Source organism: Pocillopora verrucosa, chromosome 11 (assembly GCF_036669915.1).
Source record: "Pocillopora verrucosa isolate sample1 chromosome 11, ASM3666991v2, whole genome shotgun sequence".
Taxonomy (NCBI): Eukaryota; Metazoa; Cnidaria; class Anthozoa; order Scleractinia; family Pocilloporidae; genus Pocillopora; species Pocillopora verrucosa.
The window spans coordinates 16,063,527-16,079,564 of NC_089322.1; the positions used below are offsets into that span (position 1 = coordinate 16,063,527).

General features: G+C 37.3%; 2 protein-coding genes across 3 annotated transcripts; one reads left to right on the plus strand and one right to left on the minus strand.

Annotated features, from left to right (window-relative positions):
• Positions 1-42: 42 nt before the first annotated feature.
• On the minus strand, positions 43-5,139 carry LOC131771102 (uncharacterized). Its single transcript, XM_059086856.2, has 4 exons — positions 4,425-5,139; positions 3,632-3,947; positions 2,906-3,141; positions 43-1,968 (listed from the first exon to the last, which is right to left on the minus strand). Exons 1-4 carry the CDS (start codon positions 5,004-5,006, stop codon positions 1,588-1,590), a joined length of 1,515 nt encoding a protein of 504 aa, XP_058942839.2. The 5' UTR covers positions 5,007-5,139; the 3' UTR covers positions 43-1,587.
• Positions 5,126-15,941, plus strand: LOC131771100 (POC1 centriolar protein homolog A). Of its 2 annotated transcripts, XM_059086854.2 has the most exons (16): positions 5,126-5,268; positions 5,418-5,502; positions 5,955-6,034; positions 6,634-6,725; positions 6,980-7,088; positions 7,732-7,802; positions 8,240-8,347; positions 8,587-8,702; positions 8,813-8,895; positions 9,536-9,586; positions 10,145-10,213; positions 10,330-10,375; positions 10,936-11,036; positions 12,659-12,745; positions 13,176-13,346; positions 14,043-15,941. In XM_059086854.2, the coding sequence occupies exons 1-16, from the start codon at positions 5,254-5,256 to the stop codon at positions 14,145-14,147; spliced, it is 1,389 nt and encodes a 462-aa protein (XP_058942837.1). In that variant the 5' UTR covers positions 5,126-5,253; the 3' UTR covers positions 14,148-15,941. The 2 variants fall into 2 exon arrangements, with proteins under 2 accessions (XP_058942837.1, XP_058942838.1); XM_059086855.2 differs by lacking the exon at positions 13,176-13,346.
• The last annotated feature ends 97 nt before the right edge of the window (positions 15,942-16,038 follow it).

Genomic DNA, 16,038 nt, shown 5'->3' on the forward strand with positions numbered 1-16,038 from the left:
CGCTTGTGAATATATAAGTAATGAAAAATTATTGACGATATCTCCCAAGAAAAAGATGGTGAAAATTTATTTTCCTAAATCCAAACCCTTAATAATTTCTCTATCAATTCTTCTCGTGGAGTCGTCCACGCTTAGCAAATTTTGCCCTTTTGACTTTTTTCTTGACAACTGCCCACGTTCAAAAACTGGCATTTCAAATTTTGAACAAAAGGTCTTGTCAGCGAACAACTGATTAAATATTTTATTGTTCCGTCTGCACACTTAACGTAAAGTTGTCAGGGAACATCTGTTGCTGAAAATTGATTTGGCTTTACCCATACACATCTGCCAATGAAAATAAAAGCTTGAGAATGATGACTATCAAAATACACAAGATGGATCCAGAATGAGGAAAGAACAACAAAAGACACTTACAAAGAGTGAGCTAAACAAAGATTGTTAATTAATTCAAAATAGCTTTCGAAATTTAATTAATAATTCACTAGGTTCTAAAAGGAGTAACCATAGCCAGAATATTTTGTTAGCAACATTCTATGTTAAAAAATTGAGCACAGTTTTTCTTAGTTGTTGAAAAAAGGTAAATTATGCCAATATTAAAATTAGAAAAGATGAGAAAAGAAGTACTAACTTAAGAACACACTTCATTTCCACCTCTTTGATCTATTAATCTTTACTATCATGGATATCATCCAACATATCATCCAACATTTTGAATGTGGGCAGTTGTCAAGAAAAAAGTCAAAAGGGCAAATATCCAACATATCATGTTGGATATTTATCAAGCCATGAAGTGGTGAGGTTATTAAATAACAACCACTTTCACTGACAGCAAGGTAAAAAACTGTTTTAGTATATACCATGCAAATACCAAAATTTATCTTGCTTTCAATATACTGCAAAATGGTCAGAAAGTAAACTCCTGATGCACGATTTCATCTCATCCACTGCTTGGAGGTGAAAAGTACCTGCTATTTACTTCCAAAGTAGCCAATCATGTGTGCCAAAAAAAATTCTATTCACCTGTGTGGTATATACTAACACTGTATATTCTTCAATGTGAAAAGGAAAACAGTGGTGTAATTTCTCTCAAGATGAAACAGTATCTCCATTATAAATATATATATGTTAAACAAAAAAGGGGTTTCCATAATGTTTGCCATAAGTGGCTGCTGATGATGTAATTGGTGGCTGTGTTCAGAATAGGAGCTGTGAGCAAAACGCAAATGCTAAAGCCTGTTTACAGGCTAAACTGATGGCATTTTTGTTTACTGTCATGCAATTCTTGTGGAATTAGTTTGGATAAATTGATATTGGATCAGCTAAGAATCCTCTTTGATTGTAGTATTCTTCATTCTCATCACTTGCCCGCTTGATTTTGTTTTTATATTGTTAGAAGAAATTTAGTCTTGGTAATTTGTGAAAGAGTTAACAAAAATTGAACTGCAATTGTATTCAACCTCTGCTACCTTTGATAATAAGAGAGCCCAATTTTTCTTTTTGGGCTTCATGTCTGAATATCTCTTCGGTGAAAAGTAACCTTCTCCAAGAAATGTGCATTAAAAACTAATCCGAAAAGTGTAGATCACACTATGATGTCATCTCACTGTCTTGGCATCTCCATGACAACACATCATTTTCGCTATTCTCTGCTTCCCCACCAAAGTCCCCCTCCTCAGGCCCTTCCTCCATGAAATAAGTATCAAGAAGCTCATTTGCATACTGACAAATTGTTTCATTACAGTTGTATTCCAAAGCTTCTAAACAAGCAACGCCCTCGCCAGCTTCAAACAAGTCTTTAGATGCAGGAAAATTTCTCAGAGACATCTCAACAAACTGAAGACCAGTGATAACAGTGTCTTGGTCTAGAGATTTCATAATGTTGATGAATGATTCCATGGCTCCAACATCTAAAACACTCTTCAAGTATTCAGGACCATGATGTGCAATGTTGCACAAGCAAATAGCAGCCTGAAAAAAAAAAAATTAAAAGACAAACTGGTTTTTCAAACATTTTAGAGACCAAGTAGTCACTATGCCAATACACTGTAAGTTAGAAAAATAACACTTTACTTTGCATGTTGTATACTGAATTAAGAGATCTTTCGGAGTTCTAGCAACCTAAAGTACCACAAATAATTGCTGTTTTCTTCATGAGCAACACAATTCTAGCTGTATTTCTACACTGTTTAACAGCTGACCATCCTACACTCTTCTCTACTGAACAGCAAACATGCATAAGGATACAGTGATGCATCAAACCATTTCTATACTTGAGGACACGGCCAAAGTTCAAGGTAGGCAACCTTCAAAGCTATGACCATTTTAGTTATGGCAAGTAAAAAGAATTTGGCTCTTAAAATTGGAGACAAAAAAAATGCTTATTTGTAGACCTGTTTTTAAGCAGTCATGTAACAAATTTAACTTTTGTTACTTAGGTCTAGGGGCCTATAAACAAAGTGAGATAAACATTTGCTGCAAAAGATGTGCCTTTTACTAACAAGGTTTGAGGTCTGTACTAAAGTTATGGACTAAATTTTTTCTGCTCAGATTTATGGTTAAGCACAAAATGAAAGCCAAAGATCTGAGCAGAAAAAACAAGGTTCGTAAACTTACAGCACAGACTGAGAAAATGAGGTAAGTAAGATAGTTATTCTATTTCTTGGTTTAGATTGAGGGAAAAGATTTCACTCAAAGAAACCTTTGACTTTGGCAGGCCACACAGTGAAATATGGCCTGCTAAATTGACCAATCTTTGTGCACATGCAAACTGAGAGATGTAACAAAAATGTCCTCCTTCTTAATAGTTTCAATCTCTAGGAACCATTTCACAAATTTAGATTGCTTCATGATCACTTTGACAAAAGGTGAGCTCAGAGCTCTTACATAAGGAGACTTTTTGACAAACCTCCTTCTTAATATCGTAAGTTGATGACATCAGATCCATAACAAGTGGTAATATTCCAGCTTGAACTAACGCATCAATGTGTTCTGTTGGTCCCACGGTCAAATTGGACAGTACCCACAGACTCTCCTTCTTTATATGCCTGTGAACTGATTGGAGAAACAATTTCATTGCACCAACCAGTTTTCCACTCTGCATTGCTTGGATTCCATACTCATCAGGTCCACTAACAATGTTACCTAGACATAATGCAAATCCACAGAAAATTAGAAAATCAATAAGCTGTATTCATTACTTAAGACAAAACCTGCATGCCAAAAATCTCCAATCAAAATCTGGTTTGATGTAAACTCAAGTTTATGGAAGTTATGTCAGTTTCCAAGTTTTTTTTTTCCGAAAAAGTTGGCCCTAATTACAGCAAGCTGGCTTTTCCTGTTATTACAAGTTTGTTTCTAAGGATTGAAATGCACCAATGACAGTAAGGCAAAACACACCAACAACAACAAACCAAGGTACTATAAATAGTGAAATGTAAATCTTCGACTACGTCGCCTGACAAAGACTTCAGGGTGTAAAGGGCTAAATATAATCTTCACCAACTGGACCTTAGCAACAAGTTCCTAACACGAAATGACCTTCACCCTTAACGTTTCATCTCCCATACATCATCTTTGACCCGACACTGTATAATCCCTTAGTTGTCAACAATTTATAAAACAAGAAGCTAACCTAAGCTTCGTAACATTGGTGTCACAGCTTGGCTATCAAGTTCAGTTTGCTGTGTCAGCAAACTCAAGGATTCAACAAGAATATTGGTAACTCCTCCTGATACTAATAGAGGCACACAGATAGGTTTGGATGTCAAGTATGACAATACCCAAGCTACTTCTGAAGCAACATCAGTGGAGCTGTTTCCAGGAGTAAGGAGGCTAATGATCAGAGGTGCTATCCCTGCTTGTAACAGTTCTTCAGCGACACCCTGGTCTCCCCTGGCTAGGTTGGATAGAGCAAATGCTGCTGACTGCACTACAGTGGATATTGGTGACTGCAGCAAAAGAGAAAAAAGTCATTCACAAAGTACAGAAAATCATATAAACTTTGGACACTTACGGTTTTCCTACATCAATAATGCTGAAATACTGGTACCTCTTTCCTGTCTGAGTGTAAAATTTATTTGCTAAAAATAGCTAGATAGCATTTCTCTTCAACCTTGCCTCTTAAGCACAAGACATCATTTGTGCACCAAGGTAAGTTGGGACAGGAAAGGGGAAGAGAAAGCTGTTATAAATAAAAGTATAGGGCATTTTTTTACATCTAACCTTGTCTAGCCCCTGCCTGGAGCAAAGTGGAGTTCTATCTAGCCCTTTCTGTTCAATACTAACTGGATACATTCATTCTTATTCCTGACAGCTGTCACTGACTGTCACCCTCCATTCTTTAGCTCCCATATCAGGAATCCCTGCATTCTGGGTCTGGAATCTTTTGCTTAGACTGATTAATAGAATAAATGCAGCTTCAATACCTTTAAGAGATTAACCATTGGTACAATGATCCCCTGCGCTCGCAGAATGTCCCTACATTCCTGAGAATCGCCAGAAAAATTTCCCAAAGCCCAGGCACACTGATCTTGCAGTTGAACATTTTGTCCGCTAAGATATGTGATAAGATAAGCAGCGGATGCTTTTAGTACTTTCATAGTATCTTCATGAGCGCCTGTTGCCAAGTTCGTGATGCACCAAGCAGCTTCATGCTGTAACTGTGAGTTGTTCCCGGTCAAGTGTCCGACTAAAGCCCTCACACTGTTTTCGACTCCAAGAAAAACGCTTATTAATTCACTTCCTTGTGCAAACGCTTTCCTTAGACTTTTTAGGTTTTTCAGATTGCTTTCGTTTGATTTTTGTATCACCCTGGCTAATTCTTGAACTTGTTCTGTCGTAAAGTCTTCAACTTCGCAATCACTTTCAACTTCAGAGAAACGAACTCGTTTTGCACTCAACAACTTCTCGCGTTTCTCTTTCCGAATTTCTGCCTCCTGGTCACGTCGTTTACTTCTCTGAGACTCCACGCTAACACCTAAAGTTTTGTACTGGTCTCTTCGATCCATTTTCAAAGGCTTTCGTTGGCTTGATCTTGGTATTTAAATTGTCCAAGATTATTCAAACTTGGCCGCCATGATGGAGTTTATGAGCCCGCATTTCTCCCGCTCTTAACTGCGGTTTATCTTATAAGGATAATAACAACGGCCGCCATATTTGAATTTAGTAAAAGAAGATAACTGCATTAATTTGAAGTTTGGAGCATTTTTTATCAAATAGCACTAGATAGGTGTTTTAGAAATTGATGCAGTAGTGATGGCATCAAGTTTGGTAAGTTGCATGCAGGACTAGGGTGAGAAATAATTGAGGGTTTGGAAAGATGCAAAAGTGGTAGTTGTTGCCACATTTTCGAGACTTTCGCCAGGTTGCAAGATTAAGATCATCCGATTTTCCTAACTTGTCTAACGATTACTTCGCAGGAAGATCCAACGCTCGAAAGGCACTTTAAAGGCCACAGAGACACGGTGACAAGCGTGGATTTTAATCCGAACATGAAACAGCTGGGTAAGCTAGCTAAGGGTTGTTACATGTTGATATAAGGCAAGATCATGGAATCTTCATTAAGATCGTAAAAGCAGTCGATGATTACTTCAGGTGCTTGTCAATCTTGTACTACTCTCTTAGATCAGGTGCAAGATCTCGGAATTTAATGATCATAAAAATATGGCTCCATGTTACTTGTTCACTACAGGAACACAGGAACATGGCAACATGGCTTGTGAGTTTGTTATTCACAACAGGGGCATGAAAATAGTCACTTGACGGTGCTCAGAAATACCCGATTATTGTTGAGTTGCTCTGAGTTTTGATAGTCTCCTGAGGAGCAGATAAAAAAGTCAAATTTTTCCCCCAATGTCTGTTCAGACATGATTCTTTTGACATGAATCAAGAGTTGATTAAGATAATTATAATTTATTCTATGATTTTTCACATAAGTACTTTATTATCACGGGCAGTTACTGGTTCTATGGATTCAAGTCTAATGATCTGGCATTTCAAACCTCATATGCGAGCATACAGATTTGTCGGACATAAGGTTTGATTATTTATTTTTTCATCATTTCTTTGTCTCTTCCCCTATTTTAACCCTCTCACTCCTAGGAACTCATTAGTAATTCTCTTTATTGTCTGCCATGCACAGTTGCATACCACAATATATTTACCATAATCGCTATGCTGTATTTCAAGCAAAATCTACCTCATATATATAGGTAGGAGGGGGTTGTGTGCTATCATATCAAGAGACACTTTCCTTTTGGCTACTAAAACTGCAAACCCCTGGTCACAAGTTAAAACAGTTTGTCATATTTTGATATATGTATGATCACCCACAAAGTTTTATTTGGCATATTTTGATATTTTTTCGGGCTGAAACAAATTTGGGTAGCCTTCAATCTGATAGTGGTACTGTCATTTCCAATGGTCGATATGAAATGTAGATGAACTACATTAGAACATTTTTGTGGTAATTAAGAAAAGTCAGAAGATAACCTGCTTTTCTAGAAAATCAGCACCTTGAAATGACAGAAAATCATGCAGAAGAGGTTTCAAGAATTTGTTGATTCTACATGGCTCTGTTATTCTGATATTGCAAGAGGCTTTGGCTTAAAATGTTTCCTGTTGACTCTCTCTCAGGATGCAGTACTTTCGGTAAAGTTTTCTCCATCAGGGCATCTGATTGCATCAGCATCCAGGGACAAAACTGTTAGACTTTGGGTTCCTAGTGTGTAAGTGTTGTTGTATTTGCTATGCGTCAATTGTTTTATTATTTATATCTTGTAATTCAGAACCATTTTAAGTTAATATTCCTCTTTGAGGGAACCTATAAGTGTATAGTGTGGATGAGTTATTTATGGCTTGGAATTGGAGCCAGTGAAATCAGGAACATGTTTAACTTCACACTAAAATCTACTGATCTGTGAATATTGGAACCCAAGAGTTGGATAATGTTTCTTATATTTTTCTGTTCTGTCTTTTTAAGAAAAGGAGAAAGCACAGTGTTTAAAGCTCATACAGCAACGGTAAGGAGTGTGGATTTTTCTGGTGATGGACAATCTCTTCTCACGGCGTCAGATGATAAAACAGTCAAGGTACTATAACACAATTAATTATGTACTACAAATTGGTTTCAACCTCTTTTAAATGAAAAAAGAAGCAAATAAAAACTTGTGTAACTTACTAGGAATATGATAAAAATAATTTTTGTAAAAGAAATAAACACTTGTCACTAAACCATGGCAACTAAAAAGTTTTCTACTGGTAAATCCTGGGAATCAGCTGTCCATGAACCCAGTCTACACCCTAAGATCAGTGTTCACATTCTCCATACTGTTCTCTATACATTTCCTACAATGTTGACAAGGAGAATTTTTTAACAATCAAGAGCTTCTATGGTTGGGGATCATTTCCTTTATTCTCATGACCATAATGTGTGATTCAGGGGTGATATTGTAAGGAGAAATTAGATACTAATTTCTCTTGGGCATCAAAGGGGTCAAATAAGAGCCTGGCATGCCAAAGTGCACTAATCTGTATTATTTTAGTTTTTGCCAAAAGCCTTCCATTCTGCTCTTTAGGCGTCACCTCTTAAAATATATATTCATGATCACTTATTAAGTTTTATTTGATATCTTGCATCGCCTTTTCACATTTCAAGTTATCATGCTGATATTTGTTATTGACATGATTATTATACTATTGAGGATAATTATTTTACCATGATTACTGCTTTAGGTGTGGACTGTTCATCGTCAAAAGTTTCAATTTTCTCTCAATGCTCACATGAACTGGGTTAGATGTGCAAGGTATACATCATTCACAGTTGAAATAAGTCATAAATAATACATGATTATTAGTATGAATGATCATCAGATAAGGGAATATTTTGTACCTTAATATATATGTTCAGTGTCTGATTTGAAAGGTCTTGCTTACATACTGTCAGCTGCTTGTTTGTGACAAATAATGCATTTTTAAAGTCCCAGTGCATTAACTAGATGCTTTGGCAAGGATTACGAAATTAATGATTATGAGTCAGTATAAACTGCTGCAGAAGGATCTGTAATCTATAATTAAAGCACCTCTGCTCAACTGAAGAGTAGAACAAAACAACTGAAGGAATTTTGGGGATGTCTACTTTAGTGTAGAATAAAAGTATGTTTAGTGGGCAATTTAGATACCCAAATTTTTTTCATAGTTGTTCCTCTTGACTGTGAATGTTTACAGTTCAGTATTTTTGTAGGTTTTCTCCTGATGGGCGAATGATTGTATCAGCAAGTGATGACAAGACGATTAAGATATGGGACAGAACAAGCAAAGAATGTGTTCATACATTTTATGATCCAGGAGGGTGCGTAACTTCTCCCAGATAAATTCAATTTGTATTGGTAATAGCATGATTTTGAGTGCAATTTGGTGTTAGAAAGCACAGGTAAATAATTTAAAGACAAAAAAATTGCACAAGTTTGTACAATTGGAAATTGTGCTACAGCATTAAGTCAAAGAATTTAGGAGTTATAATTAGTTTTTTAATAAGTTAGCTTTCACAAGTTATTTCCTCTTTCTTACCTAACCTATCTTTTCTTTTAGATATGTAAACTCAGTAGAATTTCACCCAAATGGCACATGCATAGCAGCAGGTGGAACGGACAGTACTGTTAAGGTGTGGGACATAAGGATGAACAAGTTACTTCAGCATTATCAAGGTATACAAATTAATTTGCCGGTGCAAAGATTGTTTGAACCAGCTGTTATGGTTAGAGTTTTACAATCATCTTCAATGTTCTTTAATTGAACTATTGTTTTCAATTTGTAGCACATACAAATGCTGTGAATGCTGTTTCATTTCATCCATCTGGAAATTATCTTGTATCAGCTTCAAGTGATACAACACTTAAGGTCAGTGTCATCTTTGGAGACTCGGGAGCAAATAATAATACTACATAACAATCATGAGAAATAATGGGAATTTTGCAACAGACATTCCATGCAGTGGCTCTTCTTGTCCACTGTTTCCAGATTAAATTGGAATGTGGAATGTTGGATTTAGTACAGGGAGAAGAACCCTCTGATCAAGGGCAAGAACCAATAACAAACTCAACCCACATGTGACACCCAGTCTAGGAATTAAACCTGGGGCTAGGGTGGAGGGAGGTGAGCACTCTTACCACTGGGCTAACCCTGCTACCCTACTAATAAACAAGAAAAGGAATGTGGGATGGTGGTTTCAGCTGTGATGTGAAAGTTAACTTGGGTACATGAAAGAACTTCCTTGTCCTTTGTTTACACTTTTGTATCCAGTAGAAAGCACCATCTCATCTTCCTTTCACCTGCTTATTTGCTCTATAATCACAGTTTGTGATGTAAATTTTATGTTTGATACAGTTTGAAATTATGAGGCTGAGCCTGCATCCATTACTTTTGGGCTACAGCACACCCATTTTACTGATCCCTCTCCCCTTTCCCTTTGACTTGTGCATTAAAAGTGCACTTTGAAATTTGAAAAAGTGTGTAACCAAAAATACTATATTTTCTCCAGATATTAGATTTGATGGAAGGAAGACTGTTTTACACACTCCATGGACATCAGGTTTGTACAAGGTGTAGCAGAAGTTAGTTTGTTATTATTTTTCATTTCAATTTTATTTTAAAAAAATGATATCAAGTTACAATATTTATATCACATTTTCAATGCATTATCATCATGGCTTAATATATTAAAATTGTAGTCTTAAATGGGATAAAGTGAATTCTTCTCAAATAGGATTTCTTCTATACATCCCATACTTACACAGTAAATGATTTTTTCAGTGTTTATACAGCCTCATCTAATCATGAGGGAGGTTGAATGAATGGAAGACAGTTATTTAGAGAGTTTGCAAAACTTTTGAGAATTCTGCCATCTTCATATGAGATTATGTAAACACAGGAAAACAATCTCTTACAGCCGGTGCACAAATCTAAAACATTATTCTCATCTAATTACCAATGGAACAATTAGAGCATGTCTTGTGTTGCAGTTGCTTTATAAATGAATATCATAAATCAAGTTAAGTTTATTTAGGTTTAAATAAATTTAAGTTTATATAAAAAGGATTTAGAAATGTTTTAACATACAAGTATCTTGCTTTTTTTTTCCATATTGAAGGGACCAGCAACATGTGTAATTTTCTCACAAAATGGTGAATATTTTGCATCAGGAAGTTCAGATGAGCAGGTAAAATGCAAATTATTGTAAATTTTCTTAGCTGAAAGAAAGTGTACTTTTTCTCATTTTAACAGCTGATCTTATAATAAAAACTGAGTTCTTAGGTTAGTGTTCATGTTTTTCAGGTAATGGTGTGGAAGACAAACTTTGATAAAGTTGATTATGATGAAGGTAACTTGTTTCAGTTTATAATTATGAAGGATGTTTTGATAGGAGCTACATGTATGAGATGGCTCTTCTAAAACTGCAGTGTACAAGTGCTCCACCAGGATGAAATCAGAAGCGTCCTGAAGAGGTTTTGAGATGAAGTTTCCATGGCAACTAACAAGGGTCCCCAGACAAGTGATTGGGATTCCGAGGAAGTTTTCTGACAATGGCATTTAACCCTTTCACTCCCAAGATCTGATAGTTAATTCTCCCCTTTAACTTCTACACATTTTCCTGTATATTAGTGATGAGAATTCTGTGTTAGATCAAGATAGCAACACCTGATAACTTTGATTATTCTCATTACATGTTTGCTGGATTATATGAGGATATTTTAAGGGAGAAGTTTCATGTTGATCACTTCTGGGAGTTAAAGGGTTAACATTTCATGTCAATTCTCTGGAACTAATCAGATGTTTTTGTCTTAAGTTTGTTTTTGTTTGTTTTTTTTTTAATTTTTTAGCTGCTTTAGCCTCCTACATGTGACTGGTAGGGTGTTCAATACCTTTTTCTGTTGCTTTCAGTGCTACGTTCCCACAGAAAAAGAGCAGCATCTCCATCTGTACCCACACCACATACTCATGATCCCCCTCCAAGGATTCCGTCCAAGGAAGCTGCACCGGAGGTAAGTCTGGACAAGCTTTGAGTTCATCAGATAAGAAATTTTAAGAACAAATAAGAAGGTTAAGCATGAGATGGTGGCTTGACCTGTTGTTCTCTTAAGAGTGACTAGCATCTAAATTCTCCTTTCAATATCACCTCTGAATCAAACATTAAGGTCATGAGAAATAGGAAATGATCACAAACTAAAAAAACCTTCTTGATTTTTAGTCAAATTCTCCTTGTCAGCACCTAAGGAAATGTTTAGAGAACAGTAGGGAGAATATGTATACTAATGTTAGGGAGTGAGGGGTAAAAGTCCTAAGAGCCCTGGGTTCAAGACCCAGACAAGACACTGTGTTGTGTTCTTGGGTGAGACACTATACTTTCACAGCACCCCTCTCCACCCAGGATTATAAATGGGCGCTGCTGTCAAGGAAACCTGACGAAATGCTGAGGAGGGGGGGGGGGGTAACCTGTGACAGACTGAATCCCATCTAGGGAGGGGGGGAAGGGTGTAAAACCAAAACCCAAGAAATCTCAAAGACCAACCAGATGAAAAGAAAATGACACGTGTAGCTAATGAGAACTGACAGTGAAAACAAACAAGGTGGTTGGAGTTTTGAGTCTGATTGGTTCAGTAAGTGACACGAGTTTTCTTGACCGATCACAGAGCACAGTGAATTAAACCAAAGCAATCTTGGATTACCTTCGACACTTAATTGATAATTGTTTGAAAATGTTGATTATGTTAAAAAAGGTTACTTCCCAACCTCAGAGGCCGAAAAAATTGATTTTTGTTTTATTTGACTAAACTGAATTCAAACATTCAAACTAACGTTTCCATTCAAAAATTTTCTGAAATCCTTAAAAGCAACCGAGTTATTTAGAAAAACGTATTTTCAAATAAAAGTTAATAAATCAGGAAGGTGTCATAATCTCGAACCTGGGCGAATCTCTTAGGGGAAATTTTCGCGGCAACCGCTCATGTTGAGGCTCGATGATATTTCCATATTTTGTTTACATCGGTTTTTGGAGGCGAGGTAATCTAGCGTGACGCGAGTTGTTTGCAAACCTTTATGAGCTAAAATCTCGCATTTGAATTTGGTAGGAATGTAACCACTTAGAGCGAATTTATAGGGTCTATAGATTTGACCGATTTTCGTCAAATTTCGCCAAACCATTCTAGGAATAATGACAAACGAAAATGTGACGGGAAATTTTAGTATTTGAAATATTTGTTCCATGGCGTCCATTTACGCAACACGCCTGGCATAGTTTTAGCTACTTCAACTTTAGATACCGATATCTAGACAACCAATCAGAATATCGAAAAAGTCTGACACCCTTATGTTGATTAATGCCTTGTAAATGAGACTGTGCAGCTATTTTGCTTGTGCTGCGGCATCTAGTACCAGATGAATTCCATAGAAGAACCTTCGGTCGTTTCACGTGTTGCCGGCTTCTGGCACTTCTTTAAAAGAAAAGTCACTTAAATTATATTTTTATCGTATACTGCAGTTATAAAGCTTTCTTCTGATGTATAGTTTGCTAAGATTTTCGTGAAACTAGCGCGCGTAGGACTTTTTTCCCGAAAGACACCCGCGAAGGTGGGAAATACCTGAATTGATTTGTTTCATTTTACAGGTCAGAGCTGGAGCAGAGCCCAGAAATCTCGCTGTTGGTGACCCAGAAGTGGTTGAAGTGGGTCCCGCCATGTTTTCAATTCCTCAGGTACCCTTTTAACAATTTTTCCTCTGGAGCTAACATCGATAAATAACGATCACTCCCTTAGTTAGATTTTTCAATGATTTTCCCTTTCCCAAACTGAATCTCCCTGAATGCGCTGCTTCCATTACTTTCCGTTTAAGAAGGTAAAAATATAGCGTCTACCTTTCAATTAGCCTTCCTAAGTTTGTGAGAGGAGGATATAATAAGGGGAAGAAATTGCGCATGAGTGGTTTGTGTCACACGGAAACGGCGCAAGCTGCAAGGAAAAAGTGAGCAATCTCTTTTTGGATGAAGTAGGCCATTTAGGATTTTATTTTGACTTTGCCAGATTGCATTAGTTGAAAGCTAAGATGTGATGTTCACGAGATCCCCCGTGGTTCAGTTTAAGAGCAAAGTTAATCAAGATGTTTTCTTGCAAATTTTCATTGTTCAGAGACAGAGCAAATTAGATGAAGTAACAGGGAGGACTGGGGAGGCTGATGGTTTGGGAGGCATTCCAGCTACACAGCCTCCCCTCACCACACCCCTAGAAAGAAGAGATATTCCTCCACAACTGAGCATGACACTGGAGCACATTGTGGGACAGCTGGATGTGCTAACACAGGTTGGTCGTGGAAACATATCTGAACAGGGAATTATTTGTAGAAACCAAGAGCCTTAGGTGTGGGGTGGGGATGCACATCTGTTAATGACCCCATCACGCATTGGGGAGTATACCAAGGGTTGAAGGGGGACCATGTCAGGGGGAAAGGAGCAAAAGGGTGTGGCCTGATGAAAAGCTGACACATATCAATTTCGAATCAATGTCCATTTTAAAACATCCTTCCTTAAACAAGACAAGAGACTTTGAAACGGGGGGCGTGGCTTCCATACTGTAGTCAATTTTTGCTATTTCCTTCTACTAGCCTTTCAGAAGCATGGTCTCTTTTATTCTGAATCAGGAATTTTTTGTGGGAAAGCACTACAATCGTTCTCTCTCTATCTCTTTATCCTCCCCCTTAAAATGGACTTCCTGATTGCAAGATCTACTCTACCCTTTCCCTCGAAAAAGGACTACCTGATTGCAAGATTGAGCTCATTTCTACAACAGCGATTGGCTGTCAAGTCCATAACCGCCTTCGGGGAAAAGGTCATGAGTAGTCTCGTATAATTTTTTTTCTTGTACAGTTACGAGGCAAACTTTTGTGCAACGTGGAGATGTATTAGCTTTCGCTTGTACGCAATGATACTTGATTTTTTAAAAACATTTTTCAGTGTAGGGTAGAGATTGTCATATTCATTGAGCCACTTTTTCCTGCAGACGGTTTCAATTTTGGAACAAAGGCTAACGATGACTGAGAATAAACTACGAGAATGCCTGGATAACCAACAGAAAATCACTTTACAGATCAGACCTAACGAGTAGCGCAATACAGCAACAGAATCTAGAGACCTAATCATTAGACATGTTCAGAATTATTTTAAGACTAGTCTTTATATGATAATATTGTAAACTATGAAAGAAATTTTCAATTGAGTGTCGAAAGTAGTCATGGATATAGTCATGGGCATTGGTTTAACTTGACTTTAGTCTGTTATTGGTTTAGAGAGCCTATGCCGTCCTCTTGACCATCAAGAGGTACGAGCCTAAACAAGATCAAGTGTTGGAGTTGGGCCATTTGTATATTTCCAGCGCTTCAGGCTCTTTGCTAGTTTTTTTTGAGTTATCTCTGGCCTTTTGTTATATTCCCTTTGTTAGAGCAGTTTCCAACTGAGTATCGAAAGTGATGTTGTATTGCTTTGGTTTTGCTTTACTTCGTTGTGTGATTGGTCCAGAAAACTCGCGTCACAATCTTAACCAATCAAATGTAAAACTAAAACCAAACACGACCTGATCACTCGCGTTTTCCCGCGCTTTAAGGAGGTTGGCTGTTTCTAATCTGAGTTCTCATTGGCTAATAATCATGGCAACCTTTTTTCTGATTGGCAGTTGTGATCACTTTGGATTGGGTTGTAGGACACTCAGTTGAAATGCGCTTTTTGAGAATACAGTGTTTAAATTCGTGTGTAAATATCATATAAAGTTACTAAGTCAATGTCAGAACTACAAGCAGGTAAGTAAACACTATTTATACCTACCTTTGCTGTATGTCTGGAATGAGAACTTGTTTTACATTTAGTCCGGCGGAGGTTAAAGTAGCTTTTCTTTTAGCTGATTTTATGTGCTGGTGTTCTCTTTACTTAATGTTCTTTTGTGTTTTAAAATTGTTTTTGGTTTAAATACGTATTCAGTAACTATAGATCTGGACTAAGCAGAACATTGTTTGTCCGCTGGTGGATACGAGTTTATATTATCTCTCGCAGAAGAGAGGTATTGTCGACACTCGAGAATAAATTTGTATAAACCCACGGCCAAGTAATGCCTCCTCAGGGTTGTCAAAAAGATTTTGTGTAGCAGCCGTCAATTCAGTGTCAACTCCACGTTTTATTCGATCCGATCAACTATGCTCAGCACACTGTTCGAATACAATACTGTATGAGAAATCCTTTCAAACAACCAACTGTCCTTTTCCGTAACCTTGAAAAGTGCTACAATATCCGTAATGGTTCCGTAATGTTCTTTTTCTTCGATGTAAGTCTAGTTAAACGATCCTCATCCGAAAAATAAAGGCGAAAATAACAAACGATGAAAACACACGTGCGCTGAGATTTAACGTAGTGTCGAATGGCAAAATCTCGGCAGAGACTGGGCCTAGTGCTCAGGGAACCTACCATTTACATTAAGAGTAACTGAACTGTGATACAAAGAAGGCCGCATAAAAAAGTTTTATTTACACCATTGTCACGCTTCCATGCCTGTTACCGGCTTAATGTAACAAACCTGCTTTCTATGTAGAAAGGGCTTATCTAGAAATGTTACATATTATCTTTTTCAAACTTTCAAATGACGAACAACAGCAGCATTAGGGGGCAAAATGTCTTGTTTGGTGCATACACTGTCCGAACTGACTGGTTTCCGAAACGCAGAATGATTCAGAATGAATTGGGTTCCCTTGGGGAAGGAACAAGCGATGGAAGCCTGTATCACCGAGTGAAGTACTATGGTATGGGTACATGATAGAGAGGTAGGGGTAGTAAAGATGGAGATAAGGCCACTTGACCCAGAAAAAGGGGTGCAGGGTACTAGACAGAGAGGTAAATACTCTGGGAAAATTTTTTAAGTGGGCGGTGTGGGTTTAGATCATAGAAATATGCAGAAATAAACAATAACAACATCAACACCTGATGCCTCTTTCGCCTCCTTAGCTAATATTTTG